A 21,684-nucleotide genomic window follows, 5' to 3' on the forward strand; every position below is an offset into this window, starting at 1 on the left:
ACGACTGTTCCAAACGGTATGTTTACAATTGAAATCTCCAAATAGTACGACAGAGTCTCCGAGCGAGAGGAGGGCCTCCAAGTCGCTTTGGAGAGGGGCTTTATGGGCGGGGAGATAAATTGAGGCTATGATCAGGGACGGGTGTCCTGTCATGCCTAATTTGCATACGGTGGCTTCCATATTGGTGAGCTTGGGTGTTTCCAGAGGGGTGCAATGGAAGGATCTCTTGTAGTAGATGGCAGTGCCTCCGCCGCGACGGTCGTCGGCTCTGTCATTACGTACAAGCGCGTAAGAGGGGAGACTTACGCCTTTAAGGGAGGGCTTGAGGAAGGTTTCCTGAACAAGCAACAGGTCGATATCCCTGTTGCGGACGAACTCTTTGAGTTCAGGAATGCAAGGCTTTAGACCTCGTGCATTGAAGGAGATAAGCGAGACGCCTTTAGGTTTTTGACGACCGGGACGAAGGGGTTGAGTATGAACGTTACTCATTGGATAGATTTGAACAACGCTAAGTGTTCGGAGTAGATAGCGATGCGTTCCGCCTGGCTGGCGTTACGCATCTTCTGGGAGACGAGTTTGATCTCGTCGAGGTCCACGCCCTTAAAGCAGTCGACAAGGAACATGATATGTTCCCTTACCGATGCATCTTGGGTGGGACGGGGAGTGGGAGTGGCCTTAGGGGCCGGGGTTGGTGGGGCGGTCGCGGAAGCGACTTTCCTCCAACTCATGGGAGCGGTTGGGGTTTTGGAGGCCCCTAGCCGCGGGAAATTGGTCGAATTGACCGGAGGTGGGCCTACTTTAGAGGGCTGCTTTTTGGCAACCTTCTTTTGAGCGGGACGGGGGGCTTTCGGGCAACCACGGTAGTTAGCCGGGTGTCCGGAAGTGGTGCACAACACGCAGGCAGGAGGGGACTCGTCTTCACGAGTTCTCTTGCACTCCCGTGTGGCGTGGGGTTCGAGGCACTTGACGCACCTTGGGGGGGCAGTGCAGTTCGCCGCTGCATGGCCGTAAAGCTGGCAGCGGTGGCACTGGGCAGGGTAACCACGCTTGTTAGGTGGTTCCACCTTGATTTGAGAAAGGCCACAGATTGTGAGCTCCTTCTCTTTGAAGATGTCCTTGGAGGACGGGGTCTTGGACAGTATGGCCAGGGCTAGTGGGTATTTAATCCCGTTGCGGTTGTACAGCTTGTGTACACCTTCCACGGGGAAACCTTGGTTGACGAGATCCGTTTGGATGTCGTCGGTGGGAAGTTCATAGGGGAGACCCGTAAGGACCGCTTTGATTTTGCGGTCCTCTTCCAGTGCGTACGTGTGGTACGGGAGTTGTAAGTGAGTTAGGAGCCTAATGAGGCTCCTGAAGTCCTCGGTGGTGGGGCATGATACGCGAATAGAGTCGCGAAGGTTATGTGCATTAGTGTAGTGGATTTTTCGTTCCACTAGGGTTTTGGAGAAGTCGGACCATTTCGACTTATCCCTGAAGAAAATGTGTGGAGGCGGTTTGCACTTGGCAAGTGTCGGTTCGCAACGCGTGGCTGGCTTGGGGGGCTTAGCCGCGGGGGTTGAGCTCTGGGGCTCGGTGGAGGCTTTTGGCACGGGGGCCAGAGTGGAGGCTTTTGGCACGGGGGCCAGAGCGGGGGCCGCTGGGGCTGGGGTGGCTTCAATAGAGGCCTCGGAAGAAGTCTCACTTGTCGCCTTAGCGACGCGTTTGACTGGACGTTTCTTTGTCTTCTTCGACTTGACAGGGGTGAAACCCTGGTCGTCGTCGGAGGAGGCGGCGGAAATGAGGGTGTTCTCCGACGATTCGTCGGAGGAGGCGGGGCGTTTTAGCGAGATGGCGTCATAGTCCATCTCGTGTCTCGGGGTGGCATCAGGGGATGCGGGTGAATCGGTAACGGACAGGGGATCCGTTACGGACTTTAAGGGCTCGCAAAGGGAGCGGAGTTCGACAGCGTCGAAGGGGATGTTTAGCTTCTTGGTCAGTAGAGAGAACAGAGCCTCGAAAAACCTATCAGTTACCATGTAGGCCATGGTAGCCAGGGATGCCTCCCTGCCGAGGCAGGGAGCTAACGGGGAGGGGGAGGGAAATGCAATTACCCCTAAGGGAAAGTAACTGCTACCGTCACCCTTGGGATAGCCCAAGTGCAGTGGGATCGGGTCTGCCGGTTTCTCTCAGGCCGAGAGGTCTGAGAAGCGCACCGGGTCAACGCTAGCTGGTTTCGTTGGCACCGTTAGGTATCCACCAACTCAAACGCGTCGGGACGTGACTTTTGTTTATTCCCAATAAATTGGCAATAAACAAAGCACGGACCGCTATCGATAAAATCGAGTAGGCGAGAACCGGCCGAAAGGCCAGAGAAAATTCTGGGTTAGGAAACACTAGAGCGCGAGCAGGCGGGGCTGCTCGGTCTGGCGTTCAAACGCAGAGTGATCTTGTCGGTGGATTGGTAACACATATATAGCTTAGATAAGCTGATGATCCCATACATAGATACGTAGAATATCTTTATTGGAAAGCCACAGTAACAGGCACAATAAAAAAAACACCGTCACCAAAATTGCGTTCCACAGACAGACATCTCAATTCCTAAACTTATACATAAATATCTGACAGTCCGTCTGTCAGTCTCATCGTCATTAAACGTGCATTGTGACCAATGACATAAATAACGAGGAATTTATCCCCGTATATATTTATTTATATGTTCCAATTATTTATTACAGCTCGTCTGTGCTTTATAGGTTTTTGAGTTGTTAAGCATTTTCATTTAATAGATTTGGATTGGATTCGAGATAAGGTGGGCGCATGCCAACATTTTTAGTGACGATTAATTAAAAGTAATAGTTTCTTGATGTTTAATTATGTTAACGATATTTATGATTTAACATAAGCTCTATATGTAATACAGTCCTACTAATTAGTAGTATTAATTTTGTGAATATAATGTTTGTTTATAGTTAAGTTCGGAGTACCAAACCATTATGCAGTCCAACTGAAAGTAAGTGGTCACTGTAAGTGTCAATGAACAGTGGTTCTACCTGATGTCAATTGCTCAGTACCCTTAGCATAAGTTTTTACGTTTTTACAAAAATGACTGTTTTTGTATTTGTTTACGTATTTACCCACACATTAGTATCAGAACTGATTACTGATACTGATACTTTATCACTTGACTGAATGCTTTATCACGCCTGAGACTAGGATTGCTAAGGACTAAGGTTGCCTGATGTACATCAGCCGGAATCCATATTCAACCTAAACACACGGTAATCCCAGTAGAAATAGTGTAGCACTAATATCTCCCCAGTTCAACGATGCTGGGTATACCACTTTCCATACATATTATTAAACATTTTATTTACAGTTCCACTACGCTAGTTATTTCGGCCCAGTCTCCAATATTTCGCAACCAAGATTTTTCCTTTTCCCTATTCACATTTGTCTGTGTGATTTTCCTTTATAATGAACTAAAGAAGAAAATTAGTACATGTTATACTTTTCGGGTCTATTTTTAATATTTTATTTCAAACAGAGCAAATGCTCAACATACATATAATAATAATCCATAATAAACTGATTTGTGTTAAAGAAATTAGCATTATTTTAATAAACTCCGCGTATATCGCTATGTAACAATAAACTTGATGCATTAGCATATGCATGCGAACTGGCATGGCAGGGTTAACAAGGTTAATTGTGGCAATACTCTCCCAGCTTTATAGCGGTTGGGAATTGTAATTGAAGAATATTTTAATGGCCTTTTTCTCAATTATAACACCTTTATATTAATTGTGAGACGATTATACGTTGTGAATTTAATGCGAGTGTTTTTAATTAAACCTGGAATATAGCTTTAATATGAAATATATTAAATCAATCTTAAATCTTAAACGCTTTCTACACTCACAGCCCCACACTAGGATTTTCTGTATCGTGGGTGTTATGGACACACACAAAGACGAATAGACAAACACTCATATCCAAAACAGATATCAAATTTTATCACTGAGATATCTGTCTGGCCGGGGATCGAACCCGGAACTCTTTGGGCGTCAGACCGGTATGGTCGTCATATAATATACTGTGCATTAAGAAGTGATGGCCTAGTTGGTTTGAAATCTTCAAATCAGAAAATTAATGATCACTTGCGTAAACGGTGAAGGAAAACATAGTGAGGAGAAATAGTTAATGGTTATGATTGCTTATAGAGATTAAACCTCTCTAATTTACTACATTGTTTTTGTCTCGAAATAAACAAGCACTCTAGCAAGAGCTACACGAGAGGAAGTAGTCACAGACACCCATGAATATCTAGAAACAAAATTAAATAATATTAGCATCTTGATTTAGGATCATCATAGATTTACTGCTGCCAGTTCTACTACTGAGATAAAATACCCTTTCTAACTTACTTAGAAGCCTTCAAATCAGAACACACCAGCAACACTATTATAAGACGAAATAGGTTTAGCGGTATTTAATACCAAAATTTGATGAACACATTAAAACTCTTAACAATAGAGCAGGCATTCCTAAGTATCGACACCAATAAAAGGATTGTCGATAATAATTCGAGCTGAGTCGATAAAGCTCCGTTGGTGCGCACTAAAACATTTTAAAATGTTATAAATAACGCCGTTTAACGATGCAGACATGAGCTGCTATTAATCACACGTTCGCCTTAATACTACTTTTTATTACATGTAAATGAGTGTGTGTTGGTACCTACCCTTATGAGCGCCTTAAAAGTTTTTAGAGTGTACGATTTTGTAATCGTGTCGTAGAATTTACCAGTAGATTGGTTGTGGTGAGGAAACGGTGTTTTGTCAGTTTTAGGTCGTATTTGTATTTATCAGTTCTTAAGTTATGTTTTATTTTTTCTGACCGCTTAATGTTTTTTGGGTATATGCATTTATGTCTTGTGAGTAAATTTGTCTCATTATTTGACATACACACAGTCCAAATGGCTTTATTTTAACAAATGACGTGGTGTTGGATTTGTATAAATTGTATTAGTGACAAAGGTTACATTACATTTTTATTCGCCTTCATAAATGCATTTTTATTCTTATAAAAATTCTGTAGTATATAAATCATATGAGTGACTTTGACTTAAAATGTCGACGTGTAGACACACGACATACTTTCTTATAGGTACGTATATTTATTGTATATTATCTTACATAATTATCTTACATACATAACGACGTTCATTAGCAACACTATAATATTGACGTAATTTCACATGATCTTTGAGCTTATTAGTGTTAAAGTATAAATGAATAAATAATATAAATATTTTATCTGCATACTGCTTCGGAATTATTTCTGTAGTTAAGAAATACTCACTAATGAAGAACAAGTACTTAAATACTATTATTGTTATATTATTAGATAGATAACCTACACTTACGATAAGATTTCTTGTATTTAGCAATAATTCTCTAGTAATCATAGTTCAATATCAACGTCACGACTACCTGTAGTCGTGAGGTATAAACGTCCTACGTCAGATCTCCATAATTAATCGCTAGATGCAATAATTCCGATGCTATTGTCCGTACATACGTATATTACTACTAATATAATTTTATAATTGACTGAGCTATGTATTTCTTGAACTCAACGTAAAGTCCATATTAACTGACTTGTTATATAACTATGAGCAGCTTGCTATTAAAATTGTATATTTAAATTAATTATTTTCAAAAATAGACGTAATTGGTTTTTTAAAGGTAGTGAAACAATTCATTGTTGGACTTTGGAAGTCACTCCATAACACTTATTTCTGCTTAATAACAACTGTGATTAGAACTGCTGTGTTCTGGTTTGAAGAGTATAGTAAGGGAGGGACGACTTATATGAGAAATTATTAGTCCTTAGATGTAGTAACGTACCTGTGGTTGATCTTAGATAAGACTCTAGTCTAATGATCCTATCTGGCATTTGTTTCACAAGTCTAAGGACGACAGTGGCCGGGTGAGTTGCATACTTTTTAGCTAATATATAAAAAGATATAACTCTTTGTTGTTCGATTTTCTTACTTATGTACTATAACAACGATGTAAATCTGTCGTGTTCTTGTTTGTTAATAACACCACAGATGATTAAAATACTAATGTCAATGAATATATGTGGAATAAATTAGTGTAAAAAATATATAAGTAGAATGATAACGGAGTTTTGATACGGGTAAAACATGGTGAAACGTTTCATGTAGTGTGTATACTAGGGTTAGTGCGTTCATTGAAATATCAATTTACTTCCTTAAACCTAAGTAAGAAAAAGTAAAATATTTTATTTTTGCAACTTTTTGTAAACAGACATTTCGACGCCAAAAACTTATCGGTGGTAGAACCCTTTGTGATTCGACTCCGGAGAAAACCGCCACACCTATTTCTACCTAATAACAGCAGTGTTAAGCGCTGCTGTGTTCTGGTTTGAAGGGTGTGCTAAGGGATTCATACTTTTCCGAGGCGTTCCAGCTTAGTCCTCAAGGGAAGCGGCGCATTTGTGGCCGACCTTAGGTAGGAAACTAATCCTATGTGGGATTGATTACAGATGTCCACGGGCGGCAGTAGCAACCATCATGCACTGCATGCTGCTCTGCTACTCTTACATTATAAAAAAAAACTTTTTCCACACAATTTTAATGTTTCCTTTATACATTAAGCACATCAAATTGTAGACAATGACGTCGTAATCCGATACCTCGACAAATAAAATAATAAAGGCATGCTTTACGGCTCCTATAAACGCTTTTGTTAACGACACTTCATTCGTTTTGTTGTTCCACGAACATGCCGACGTTGATTTTATTTTACATCGTTACTAAACGATACAAGATTAATTCGCAATATATTTTTCAGGTCTTTGTTTTAGGTTGCCTTTAGAACCTATTACGGTTGATGTTTTTGCTTGTTATATATTAAGACGTATTTGTGGAATGAAGTCTTAAAAGTATTTTAGTATCTTCAATTTTTGTATGTATTTGAAATAGAAACTTAGCATGCAGTTCCATTGATATTAAGCGACAATTGCCGTCATTTTACATCTGTGGTCTCTCTTCAACTAAGAGCACATCACATTGAACACTCAATGTAAAGGAAGGTGCGGGTTGATAATGGTAGTAAGGTAGTAGAACCTTAATTTTACAGATCAATTGTAATTTTTTGCTATCTTGTCGGGAGTTTTATGAACGGTTTGTGAGTTCTGTCATTTTTTTTCAACTTATTAGTGCCATGATTTTTTTTTAAATGGAAGTAGTCAACGAGCGTGCAGCATGCAGTTCACCTGATGGTATGTGGTCACTGCCGCCCATGGACATTTGTAAACAACTTTATGTAAAACAGGTTCTACCTAAAGTACGGATGCGTAATTGTTCCTGAGGACTAAGAATATCGCCTCATACGTCAGTTAGTTGGCATCTACACCATTCCACCGAAATACAAAACTGCTTCACGCTAAAAGTGGGTGTGACAGTAGTATCTGCCCAGTCTCACCATACTTTTTTTTTTACCTAAACCTAAACGATGAGGCAGACGGGCTACCTGATGGAAAGCAGTCACCCTCGCCTATGGACATTTGCAACACTAGAGGAGTCGCCAATGCATCGCCAGCTGTGGAGGAAAGCTTTTTTTACACCTCAGGAGGAAGTTCACTCCATATCTTGCACGTCCGTGGCAAGAACTTCCGTGCAAACCGACCGTGGAGAACCGCCACGAGTCCACTTGGTGTGGATGGAACTTCATCCTTCGGCGAGTGGTGCGATGGAGAAATGGTGACTGGCTGTACCTTTCAAATGTTAACATACCTACCGCAATCCATACGCTACCCATTCGATGTAGAGTACAATACAATTTTATAGTCTGTATCAAACCACAAAAATCGTAGACACTGTGACAGCGAGATAGCATCGCATGATTTGTGTTTACGAGCCCTTTGTTTCAAACCATGCTCTTATTTACGACGCTCCCAATAAAACAATTTATTATTTTTGTGCTTTATTATTTTTTTACTCACCTTGTTTACTGGTGCTCAATAAATATTGAGTTCTGAACTCTTCTGTGGTGTGGGTTACTGTTAGCGAGTAAAGATTGAATACTTTTTTTTATGAAGTATAGCAAAGCAGTGATAGGCTAGTAGTTAAAATCATGATCTTTTAATCGAGATGTTCGAGTTATGAATCCCAGGCAGTTTTTTTTTTTTAATTTGTGCGCTTTAAAAATCTCTACATAACGACGAAGAAAAAGAGCATTAACAAAGAGTTTTCAAATGTGTATGAGGTCCACCTACTAATATGCACTAGGCTATCACAGAGACTGTGTTTTTACCCATTTCACTTTGAAAGGAGACCCGTGTTCGGCAGTAGGATGGTAATTTTTTCACAAAAAGTATATCATATCGCATCCAGTAAGACACATCGTCAATATATAGTTCATGTTTATTGTTAAAACAACGCGCTCTGATTGATGTCACACGTCGCTCAATATGTCTTTACCGCTATTACTACAAAATGATATAAAACACGCATATAATTAACTATTAATTAATATCTTGTGAGTTACTTTTACAGTTTGTCCTTTATATTATTTCATATTGCGTGCGTTTAGTCGGTTTTTTGTTTAAGTCCAAGTTTAAGGCCTCAATCATTGTGTTATTTTGTATTCGTATTAACGTTATTATGGTATTTTGAAAGGTTAACATATTTTTGGTCCATTCTTAGGGATGGATATATTAGGTGTTATAACTACGCTGAGTCCTAGGTTCGTTCCTGAGCCTGATAGACGCCTAAGCTGCGAATTAAGATTTCTGGATCAGGCATTTTCGAACTGGTAGATGTTTATTTTTATGGTAGGTACCCACAACATCTCTCTAGTTAGTGCTAGGTATGCACTCTAGCCACAGGTATATTTTATGCGATTGTGTTGTGTGTTTGTTGGTCATTGTCTAGTCACCTTAAATGGATAACTTCTCTTGCAGCTTCGAAGAAATTGTTTCAATTATTTGGGTAGGGAAATAAGTTACCTTCCGAAGATTTGTAGATGAAAGATGAAGAATAAAAAAAACATTTTTCCTTTTGGTATGCTAACTAACGCAATATCATAACAGATGGCACTTAGCGTGGTAGTAAGTGGTCATTTACCTGATTACACGTCTAAAATGAAGATCTTTACCCAAGTACTATACTTCTGACACAAAAAAAATGTCAAATCTAAAATAGTATTTTTCTATTTGCCAAAACACTTTTATAACATGGTTACTAAACAAAGAAATGAAAATAGTAATAAAACAATAATTGCTATAATAGACATCCCACAAACTTGTGCCATATAAAACTCATATATGGAGTACATTTATTCCTACAACTATTCGGCCACACACTTTGTGGCGGAGGCTTATTCTGATCTGTTTTATATCGTTTCCAATTCGTGACTTTTTGTAGACGTCATAATTTATTTAAATAACAAATTATATTTATTGTATACTATTTGAGTAGGTACTATACAAACTGTCTGTGAAACTTGATTTGTAATAAATATCGTCAATGATTTCGTAACTTATACAAGTATATGAAATTGGTAGAACCCGTTGGGGTTCAATTCTGTAACAGTAATCTTAAGGGCTGTATTTCGGTTTGAAAGATGTTGGAATGAATCCTACTGGTACTTATCCGTGGCATTCCAACTTAATCGTCAACACATCTGTGTCTGACCCCAGGTCGGACTCTAAGCTTATTTGGTGTTGATTACGTATGTCCATGACCGGCAGTAGCCACTAGTAATGTAGAGCTGCCCTGATCGTGCCCTGCGGAGGGTACATAAAAAGGGATTCAGTGTTACGCAATTCTCTCGTCTCTTAAATTGTATTGTTAGTAAAGTAATTGAAAACAACAAACATTTAAAATTTAATTCATATTATTTTGCCACCAACAGCTACGACTACCCATTACCCTATCGACATCACCGATCGACCACATCCATCCGACCCAGAATAGCTCGTATTGTGCAACGTCTGAGTGATCCCCGTCTAAACAGATTTACAACGTCCGCTGTGATTTACACGTCACCCGCGTCGCCCACGGACACCAATTAATATCGTGTATTTTATCGCCGACCACATTACGGAATCAGGCCGGATTATTGGGAACTAGCTGCGTTTCCCGGGTTTGTCTGTGTTCGTCGTGTTTTTTGTGGTATGTGTGGTCATCTGTGTGTGTAGTCATCATGCAGTGATTGACCAGTGGTTAAGAAATTCTGCCTCTTGATCGAGGGGTCCGAGGTTCAAATCGCAGGCACGCACAGCTAATTTTTAATTACGTGCGTATTGAAAATTAATTATCACTTGCTTAAACGGCGAAGGAAAACATCGTGAGGAAACCTGCATACCTGGGAAATCTTAAAAAAACATCAAGGTTTCTAAGGTATGTGATGTCTACCAATACGCACTTGTACACGCGGTGGACTATGGCCTAATCCTTCTCATTCTAAGAGGAGACCCGTGCTCAGCAGTGGGATAATAATGGGTTGATGATGTGGTCATCTTGGTTTGATTTTGTTTTCCAGAAAGTTGTTAGAGGACCCAAAAGTTGTAGATTCGATCACAGGTCAGAAAACAAAACTATTTAAATGTTTTTAGAAGATTGAAGTAACCAACAATTATGTTATCTACATGGTGGTAAATAGTCATTGTAACCAACTCTATATAGAGCAGGGGTTCTCCCTGAAGTTCAACATAAATGGGTTGCCACTCCTGAGACTCTGATGGACGCCTCATAAGTCAAGGTTGATAACTTAGTGTTAAGAGAAAGCAACACCTGCTATGTTGTGACATTGAAAATTCGATAGTCATAGATGTACAAGGTCTCCTCACGTCTATATATGAGACTATACAGGCTGAATTTTTCAATTAGGTCTTCAGGGCCAAATCCGATACTATAAGGATTAGCGAAAAATGCTGAAAGGAGTTGCTGAATGCTGAAGGACGAGGACGATTTTGATAAAAACTAAAACTACATCATTCGTTTTTTTTTAATATCTTTTTCCCTAGCCGGGAATCGAAGGAGTTCATTTAGAAAAATAAATACAACCTCTATATCATTCTAGTGTCTATCATTATAGTATAGTGACTATCATTATAGTCACTATACTATAATGATAGTCACTATACATATGTATATTATAGTCTATAAGGATAGCTTATAATGATCAAATTCTGGGAAGTAATGATAAATGACAAACTAAAGGAATAGCCTCAATTTTAAGGAAATACATATGTTTTCATATTAATTTGGCAGTTCAGCATTTTTCGCTTATCCTTATAGTTTCGGATTTGACCCTGAAGGTCTATTTGAAAAATTCACCCTGTATATCAAAGGGATTATATGTGCTTTTGTTTTTTTATCACAACTAGTCAATAATACCGAAAGATATTACGTAATTCATTTATTAGTTTCAAAACCAAATTGATAGATTATTTTTACCTACTTCTGTTAAATTTGTAGTGTAAGTAAGGAAAGTAAAACAATACTTGAGTAAAATTGTTAACCAAATCATTACTACAAAATACCAATAGATATCAAAGGTATAAAATACAGTAATTTATACAGAGTAACATCGCAACAGACAGCTCATATAGATACAAGATGTTCAAACGCGTAACACGTACCATAACACGTAGCGCCGTGAATAAATCAGCGCGAACAATTCTAACCTTATTTTCAGCCGAAACCCCTGAAAACAAGATCCCTTAACAGCAAGAAATCACACTCGACCAAATTGCGTAACATACTTACCCCCAGTTTAAAATGGAGTCATAAATAAAAGGTGGGTAGACGGCGCACCTTATCGCCTGAACCACAACAAATGAAAGAATACCTCCCTGTAACCCCCATCCCAAGGATTCGCTGTCCCTTTCCCTCCCCAGTGCATTTATCTCCGTCTCATTCTGACACGGAACAGTAAAACGATGTTTTACATTTATAACTACAAGCCAACGCGAAAGCCACGTTGCTTGACACTCTGTTGTAAAAGTAGACTGTATTTTCAGGTGTTAAAGTTACAGTTCTTCCGTCGATGGGGTAGCGTTGTTATGGCAACGGGGGGAGCGTCGCGATTTTTGCCACCTCCTTCGATTTCTTCGTTTCTGATCACTTGCAGCAAAGTGGCTGTGTTATATACAAGTGATAGGTATTGGGGTTCGAAAACGGTGTTGGGATGAGTAAAAAGAATAAATTTCGCTCCGTCGGGAACGGCGGCATCTAGAAAACATCGGATGATGTCTATATGTTTGTCACTTCCATAACCTGTTTCGTCTGAGATGCTTTTTCGATGTTACGATGAATCATTACTTATGTAGAAACTATAAAATGGATTGTGAAAATACTCCTGTCTTATTTTAGATATATTAAGTATAACTCTTTTGGATAATTGTGTAAAGTTTTTCTGTTTTTATTGTATCATTGTTTTTCTGTCTGCAATATTAATTGGCTATAAATAATGGTTTTATGCTTTCAGACTACTTTTTTCTTGTACCTGCATTTCCGTGAGGTTTATAATGGATTAACATTGTGACGTAGACGAGAGACATTGTGACGTAGTCGTCAAGGTGTCTTTCATTTTGTGTTTGAATTCTGCTAAAATGGTCTGGAAAATAGACAAATTATAGTCCAGGACAGACACTTAGTCTTTGTTTTTGTGTATGAATCTTAGATACTCCTTGTACGAAATTGAGTGGAGAATGACAAGTTTATAATACTACTTAGGTACTTTTCATGATATTTCAAAATAATATGTCCTGGGACATTATCCATGCCTACTTAAATAAAAAATATCATAAATGACTTTAGGAATTGATTGATTTCTAATAACACATTGGTCCTGTTTCTTAAAATATACATGATTAATATAAAATATATATATAGAAACATGATTTTGCTTTGGATTTCGGACGTCTTAACTTTAAAAATTGGAATAAGAACTATTCAGCTTGATATTTCAACAGTAATAAGAAAAGGGGAAAATAAAAAATGTGTATATTTTTACTAACCGTTTATTTCAACCACACGCGTGGGTGTTCCACGCTAGAATGATCTAAATTTACATGATCTTACAGTAAGGGTATATGTAGAGTCATTATTGTTTCCTTTACCTTTACTATTTATTATATGAAATACTACGTACAACACAAATACGATGAGAATAAATAAAAAAGGTGATAAAGAAATTACTTGAATTTTATTTTAGCAAACAAAATTTCGAATTATATTGTTCTGCGTTCGTCTAAGCAGATGTTAATCTTTACCGATAGAGGCGCTAGTTTATATGCCATGATAGAGACATATGTATGTATGATTATGTAGATATGAAATGACAGATGTACGCATGTGAATAACAATGGATTCGTATTGCAGACATGATTTGATCTCTGCCTATCTCCTTCAGAGAGACTTGGATTATGATCTGAGTACGCTCTAGTATGGATTAGCGTACAAAAAAGAAGAATTATTATACAAAAAGAATGAGATATACATGCATACGCTCGAAGAACATTACCTTCCGCAGTCGGGGAAAAATTGCAATGGATTACCTACAACGTAAACTTAAATCTCTTATTTTCAAAGAAAATCTAAGCCAAAATTAGATTGACTGTAATTACCCGAATATGGAAGGTAATGTTTTAGATCGCTACTAGGGTACGCCCTGTAGCCCAAACGGCTTGACGGACATAATAAAATGCGTTGTCGATTCGTCTAAATCGCTGGAGAGTACCTACTTTTAATTTTAAATATTTATTTTACAAAATGGCGCTTAAAAATCATTTAGTAATTGTGAAAGTACACTTTATATCACTTATAATACCAGAAACTGAAATGTATGAACCTCCATTTATCAATCAATTATAATTCATTAAATTAACGCCTTTGTTTTTGACATTCACATTTTAATTGTCCAGGAAACAATAATGACTCCAATTAATATTGTTTTCTCGGTAATATAACATATACATTTATTTGTATAATAATTAATGCAGTGACTTCATGATTTATTATTACATGTTAGAAATTATACAATTAACACATTTATATTAACATGAACAGATTAAAATACTAATTAAGTAATACAATTTGTTTGTGTTCTGTCCTTTCCATTTGTCAGTCTATCTGTATGAAAGGAATTAAAATATATTTCAATTAATTAACACACATTTAATAACTTTGTTTTCCTTTTAAATCAGAAAATAAATTGACACATGTAATGACACATTATTGCAACCTAATGGAGGCAATGTCCCTTAGATTCCAATCATTTTTGTTGCAATTTATCATCAAAATCTTTACAATAATTTAGCTGCTATAAGATAAAGAAACAGACAGGTGAATTTCCACATGTATAATTGTTATCTAGTTGTGGTTAAAATATATTCTGAGATATTTTTTTCAAAATAATGTTATGCTAAAGTCATGTGAAGATTCATTGTATTGAAACGGCCATAAATATATTCTATGAAGCTCATTCAGGGCTCTTTATTTGTACAGAAAGCATCGGTCTTATGTACAGCTGTGCTGCTTAGGTGGTAAGGATACGTCTAATAGAGAGCGTTTAATTACATAGAGCTGAAAAGCATTTATCGATTTTTTCCAACAGAAAATAACATTATTTAAGTTAAAACGTTGAATATTTATAAATACATGTTTGAAAATATCACAGCCAATTAGCTTAATTAGCTATTCAATAAATATCCTAGCCTCTTTGCTAAACTTTTCAGCTGTTGCGTTCAATGCAACGTTTAATAATCTAGTTGGCTGATGCTTAGGCCATTGATATAATTGGACGACGAAGAGCTAATTAAGCTAGTTGGGTACGACATATGTATACATACAAATAAAACTGACAACTGCCTTTGCATAATCTCATTTATACGAGTAATATATATTTTTTGGAAATACGCTCTTTATTGGACGACACCTTTATCGCGTGGCGCGTGGTTCACTACGAATAGTTACGTTACGATAAATGTTAAATTCGTTTAAATATCTATTTACAGTATAATCTTAGAGTAACAATATACAACATATTGCAATGCGATGAAATTTGACAAGAAACTATTAGAAATATTTACAATTTTTTATTATTAAAAGTTAAATTATACATTCGGAATAAAGAAATCGTAAATAATAATGCAATGTTTTGTCTGCATTATTAATAAAAAAATAAATAATTGGTGAATTAAGATTGACTTAAACGGGTTTATGTTAGACATATAACTTGAGATCTGAAAGCTAAAATTATGTGACCGATGGAGTAAATATACTTTCCATAGTATTTGTAATATACACTTTTATGTATCTACCTACTCAAAAATTGTCAACCAAATTTTAAAAACAATCGTGCGAGTTGAAAGCATTCAGAATTTATTGATATATCAAGGTTGAAGACTTAACTGAAATAATTAATAGGTCTATATTTTTATTTATGTATTCATTTTTATATATTTCATCATTCTGCTCGAGTAAAATAAAGAAGTATTTTATAAAAAAATACTTAGCAAAATAAGCAAAATAAATATTTGCTAATTTGGAGAAATTTGTGCTTAGAAAAATCTTATAATTTTTTTACTTATTTTGATTTCTTTGAACTATAATATTTTTGATTTTTATCTATATATAACTACTCACACAATTTTTATTTTATATATGTATATGCATAGTAAGAAGAAAAGAAATAACAAATTGCATATTATTCTAATATAATAGTTGGCACCGCGAATCTTACTTGAAATGTACACTTAAAATACGTCACAGGTTACTTTATGTTACTTTATCATGTAAAAACTAACTATAATAAATTACTTAATACGTATCACATGACTAACTTATATTTTATTTACAATACTAAGTTAAAATTCTAATTTAACATTATTTTTACAAAGCATCTTTTAGTATAGACCACAGACGGCATGATAAATATTATGTTAACATTAATTAGTAAATTAAAATCGGAAAGAACATTTAAATTTCGTTGTTCATAAATTTTCTACGTTTAAAATAAGCGAAACGGTCTAGACTAGATCTAGATTTTAGCAGATACACTTTAATCCGTCACCGCCTGTGTCTTAAAAGTGGTAGTACGCAAAGTTAATAGGTTGACTGTTCTCTTCAGTATTCAAATTATCGTGTTCACTGTCCACCGAGCCACTAGTGTTCAACACTTCACGATCGTCGCCCTGATCGAATCTCTGATCAGGCCGGGTTTGCCAATTGGAGAGATCGCACGGCGCCTCCGACTCGCAAAACATTCTCGGGGCGAGATAATCGTAGCCGTAGTAATAATCGGGATTGCTCGGTTCGAATTTAGCACTCGCGTTCACGGGCTTATCGATTCTATCGTCCTTGTAAGCCTCGTAGGTTTGTGTCGGGAGCGCGCGACAGTCGGTGTCGCGCGCGGTGTCGCGGCCACTGGTGTCCGCGGTGTCGAGAGATCACTGACGGTGGTGCGGCATGTGGAGATGGAGGTCGAGTCGTGGCCGCTTGGCGTCGTCGTCGTCGCTGCAGGGCTCGTTCTCGTGCGACTCCTGGTCGTCGCACTCCTCGCCCAGCTCCTCCTGCTTGCGTTTGGCGGTCGCCATTTCGGCAGCGTGCTTTTTCCGCCACTTCGTTCTTCTGTTCTGGAACCAGACCTGTTGAAGAAAGATTGTATCGTTTAAAGCATGTTTGTTGAATTTCATATGATATTTTTTTAAATTATACAACCTATGACTGAAAAGTAATTGATTATTATTTCATGAACACCTGTAACCAATGGCGAATAAAAGACGGTCTCTGTCTAAAATCGATCTCCGTGATCATGCTTTGTTAGGATCTATCCCATTTACAGGTGCTACCCTTACAGACTAAGAGATTGACATGCATTATTTACCAAATTACCTATCTTATTAGTCCCTTTGAACATATTATCACACCACAGTGAGTTTAAGCGTGTATTACGTTCTCATCAATAACAAAAACTTTCGAGCTTAATAAGAATGTTCTTCACTAAAATAATAATGAATCGCCGGTGTTTCTGCGGCACAACTCAAACAAGGTGCTCGGCTAAACTGAAAAGCCTTTTACATCTGGAAGCGCGCCACTAAACCTCCTGTTTGCGTTTCTGAAAGCCAAATATAAAGAGCGGGTCAACATTCCCCGACGCTATGTGAACCTAATCTGTACCACCGACATCATAATGCCTCATTAAATACCGCCTTTCGAGACGCAACGGGCGCCTCCGTGCCTCTCGCTCCTTCCGAACACTTGGCGTCGGGCGCGATAAAGACGGCGATAGTAGCCGTGTTCTACGGTAATTAAGGGTCGTTTTGCAAATTACACGGTACTTAACCAGCCATATAACACTCATTAATCACTGGCCCGGGGTGTCCGCCGTCTCCCTCGCACCCGTTAGAACGTCGTTAGTGCCTTCCTTATCTTCTGGGTCGGGTGGCAGACAGGAGTTTAATTAGGTCATAAATACATTTTCATGATTAGAGCCTCGAATGGAGGCTGTCGATCCGCTGAATATTCGACCGGCTCGGGAGCAGATGTCGAGCTTATTATAAAGGTACTCTATATCGAATTAGGTCGTTATTCGCTGGAGCTATCTGTTTAACTTTAAACGTGCTATTATCACGTAGAACAGTAATGTGCAACTTTTCGTAGAACGATATTCTATAATGTTCATTCGTAAAATATCGTCCTTTAACTTTAGAATGCTAGATGTTAGTCGTTAATGATATTATTGTTCTGAATAGAAATATATCTAGATATCTAGGTGGCATACGTATTTGACAATTAAAATTGTAAAGTTGCTCACATATATATGAATATTTACAAACATTTTACGAATTTTCAATGGAACTCTGTTGCCTCGCCGAGGTCTCTACAAGTAGCAAGTTTATACAGTAACGTTCACATTCGTCGAAAATGTCATTTATTTTAGTTTGAAAGAATAAAGAGTTATGGTTATTGCCCACAAAACTACGTACATCACTATATACTATATTCGAATACATTCATTTCAAGAACATACCCGAAATTACTTGTAACCCAATAGAAAGCCGTTTTGGCTAGGCGCACAGTCCTCTGCTAATCTATATAGCAGTTGACATTGTAACAGTGATGTTATCGGTGTCAACAATGGCGTAACAGGCAGTTACAGCAGTTACAAGCGTTCCTCGAGCCGCAGCTGCTTAACGACTGCTGTAAATATCGCTTTATTAAATTTAAGGCCGTGCTCTTAGCGGGCGAGTGGGAGCGATTTTATTTGCAATGACGTGTTATTGCAGTTCTTAATTTGTTCAATAGTAGCTATTATGGGTGCTGCTTGAGGCAGCATTTTATATAATTGAAAAATAATAAAATAACTCATTAATATCACTCAGATGCGTAATTAATATTATTTCAAGCAAAATAGGTATCTTCTAAAAATATATCTACGTTTTTGGTTTACATTTTCATCATGAAAGTTCAATATTGTTTGCTTCTAGTTATAAATTTTATTTACCTTTTTTCTCTGTTTAAATTAACTTAATACCCTCATCATATTCAAAAGTGTATTATGCCATTACCACTATTTATTAGTATTTTAAAACTTACGTATTCCTTAAGAATAAAGCATTTGTGGTCCGCTCCAAATTCTGATCTTTCGAAGGATAATTGTAACATATAGTATGTGTAAAGACAATTTCAAAACCGATACTTTAAAAAAAACCCATGTACTTATGATCTCCAAAGTTTAACTTCGCAAAATTGCAAGCGATTTTACTATACCCTCTACCTTAACCAGGGGATTATTGTAAGAGGGCCTGTAACGATATTTTGATGTCGTCTCCCAAATGGTTTAATTAGGCTCTAAGATTGGGAGTGGTTAAGTGGGGGTATAGCCATAAATACTTCAGAAGCCTTCGCAGTTTATTGTACAATCGCCTTTATGGCCATTCGCGGGATTATAAACATTTAGTGGGTTGTCAGAAATCGGCAGATGAACTGCGATGGAGTTAGTATTATAGACATGGCTTCTAATTAGATGGTAGGGTTATTACTGGTTTTGAATCTTTGATAGACTTTATGCAAGGATGGTACAAGCTTTTTTGAGGAATAATTGGGATCTAATGGGGCTTTTCATATCCCACTCACAGATTTTTTCGTCATATCATTCTATATCTGTGATCCCGGTGCTACACAGTTTTTTCCCTAGATTTAGGAAAAATCTGGAACAAAATCCACCTCAATGCTACAATGAAGATCGGTAGAGTGAAGTAAGTGGTAAATTCAAGGCAAATCATATAACAATTTATAAAAAAGAAACCAATGCTTCATCATCAAACAATTAATGCTGTAATTGGTCCGACGCTTTACAATAAGAAAGGATAATAGTCAATTTTTGATGAAGTTGTCAAAAACTCTTAGATCTAATTTCCTTTTTTGTCTTCTAATTAAACGCTGGTCTCCTTTCAGCATTATTATAAATATTAATAAATAAGTTATTAATATTTATAATAATGCTGAAAGCATTAGTTGAGGAAGATTTTAGGTTATAATTTACAAAAGCCTTTAAGGGCCAAACACATTTGTACTTCGGACCTCTAGAACACAAGAAAACCTGAGTTTTTTTTTTATAATATAGGAGTAGCAGACGAGCATGCAGTCCACCTGATGGTAAGTGGCTACTGCCGCCCATGGACATTTGTAATCAACCCCAGATAGGATTAGATATTCCTACCTGAGGTCGGCCACAGATGCGCCGCTACCCCTGAGGACTAAGCTGGAACGCCTCGGAAAAGTCTGTATCCCTTACCACACCCTTCAAACCGGAACACAGCAGGTAACACTGCCTAACACTGCTATTATTAGGTAGAAATAGGTGTGGCGGTGGTGCCGCCGGAGTCGAATCACAAAGGGTTCTACCACCTTTAAAATACCACGGTAGCAGTAACGCTTATCATTTACTTCCACGTCATCCCATCTCCCATCAAAGAGTGAAGCCGTAAGTTGGCAACACAACACCATAAAAAGAGGAACAAAACAAGACGTCGCATTATCATTGGGCAATTTGCTTTTATCGCGCTCCGTGAAGAAACAACCAGTTTTATTACGGAAACGAATATCATACAATCACGTCCTTGTTTTTGAGATATGCAGAATCTTCTTACAGTGTTTACAAGACTTTCAGCTGTTTTTATTGAAGTAGACGACCATTCTGTCGGATGGTCTACAAAGTAATCGGTAGGTGGACACAAGACATCAGTAATCGAAAGGCTTTTTTCTATAATACAGAAATAGCCGACGAGCATGCAGTCCACCTGAAGTAAGTGTCTAGTGCCTAATTTCTAATCAACCCCAGATAGGATAACATATTTCTACCTGTGTTTGGCCACAGATGCGCCGCTACCCCTGAGAACTAAGCTGGAACGCCTCGGAAGAGTATGCCTCCATTACCACACCCTTCAAACCAGAACACACTAGCGCTTAATACTGCTGTTATTAGGCAGAAATAGGTGTAGGTGTGGCTGTGCTGCTGCTGGAGTCAAACAACAAGGAGTTCTAGCACTTTCAAAATGTGGTGTTAGAACCAATATAAACGATCGGTAATTTGGCGGAAGGGTGTAGATGCTGACTAATATCTGACACCATCTTGCTTTTAGGAGAGGCAACAAATCTATTATCAACGTCAAGTTCAAGGTAAGGGTAGTAGAACACTTTATGATACCACCACTACTTAATAACTTCTTCTTAATAACAACAGTGCATGGCTGTGCTTGGAACGTCTGAGGACTACGTCAGAGATAGGACTCTAATTCTATCTGAGGTTGATTACTGTTACCCATGGGTAGTAGTAGCCACTTACTACGAGGATGACCACATGCTTGTTACTTTTGTTACTTCAATCTTAAAAAGATCAGCCTCGAAAGTTATTTGAATCCTGATGACGGTTACAGATGCATCACTACTCCTGAGAATAAGATGGAAAAGTTTGGAAAATCCAAAAGTGCACGACTCATAATGCTCATTTATTTATGAAATATAAAAAAAAAGACTTAAGTCTAATATACAGTCTTGTAGTTTTCGTTTTTTATTAATTGCAATTAAACGACACTGAATTAATTAATCATTCGCATTCAGTGACCTACAATCGTCGATTAGAATTTAAAAAAAAAAAAAATAACTCAAATGATGGATTTTTTCACAAGTTACAGTATTTTCAGGTTTCACACATGACGGACAGGAAAAAATTTTGACCTATTTTAGTGTTTTTTTCCAATTCTATTGCAGTAAATCAATTTTTAAAAAGTATGGAATTAATCTCCATTAAATTATCTCGACAATAGTATGCAAAATATCTTGATTCCGTGAACTATCAAGGCTATAATAATAAAAATAGCCGCCAAAATGAAGCGAAAAAAATTTTTCGATCGTAAAGCACTCTCTGATGCTTCGCATCATGAGTCGTGCAAAATCTCATTCATCTTAAGTACAAGTACAGTACAGGAACATGTACCGAATGAGGAAAACACTTAACTATATGCAAACAAGTAGCAAAGTTCTTAAGTAATTCTGTTTATTTACTCAAATGGATAAACGCTTGCACTCAAAAGAAGTTGAAGGGATATCAACAAACATTACTCGAAGGGCTTTCCCTCGATTCTGCGTTGTGA

At 37.6% G+C, this 21,684-nt stretch overlaps 1 protein-coding gene across 1 annotated transcript in view; it reads right to left on the bottom strand.

Annotated features, from left to right (window-relative positions):
• Positions 1–16,292: 16,292 nt before the first annotated feature.
• Positions 16,293–21,684, bottom strand: part of HGTX (HGTX homeodomain transcription factor) — a 67,495-nt gene continuing 62,103 nt past the window's right edge. Inside the window, exon 3 of the mRNA XM_073077515.1 lies at positions 16,293–16,674. Within this exon, the coding sequence (XP_072933616.1) occupies positions 16,477–16,674 (198 nt within the window). The 3' untranslated portion in view covers positions 16,293–16,476. The remainder of the gene's footprint in view (positions 16,675–21,684) is intronic.

The sequence above is a fragment of the Epargyreus clarus genome, unplaced genomic scaffold (assembly GCF_041222505.1).
Source record: "Epargyreus clarus isolate Ecla_fem2 unplaced genomic scaffold, WU_Ecla_fem_2.2 ptg000010l, whole genome shotgun sequence".
Lineage (NCBI taxonomy): Eukaryota > Metazoa > Arthropoda > Insecta > Lepidoptera > Hesperiidae > Epargyreus > Epargyreus clarus.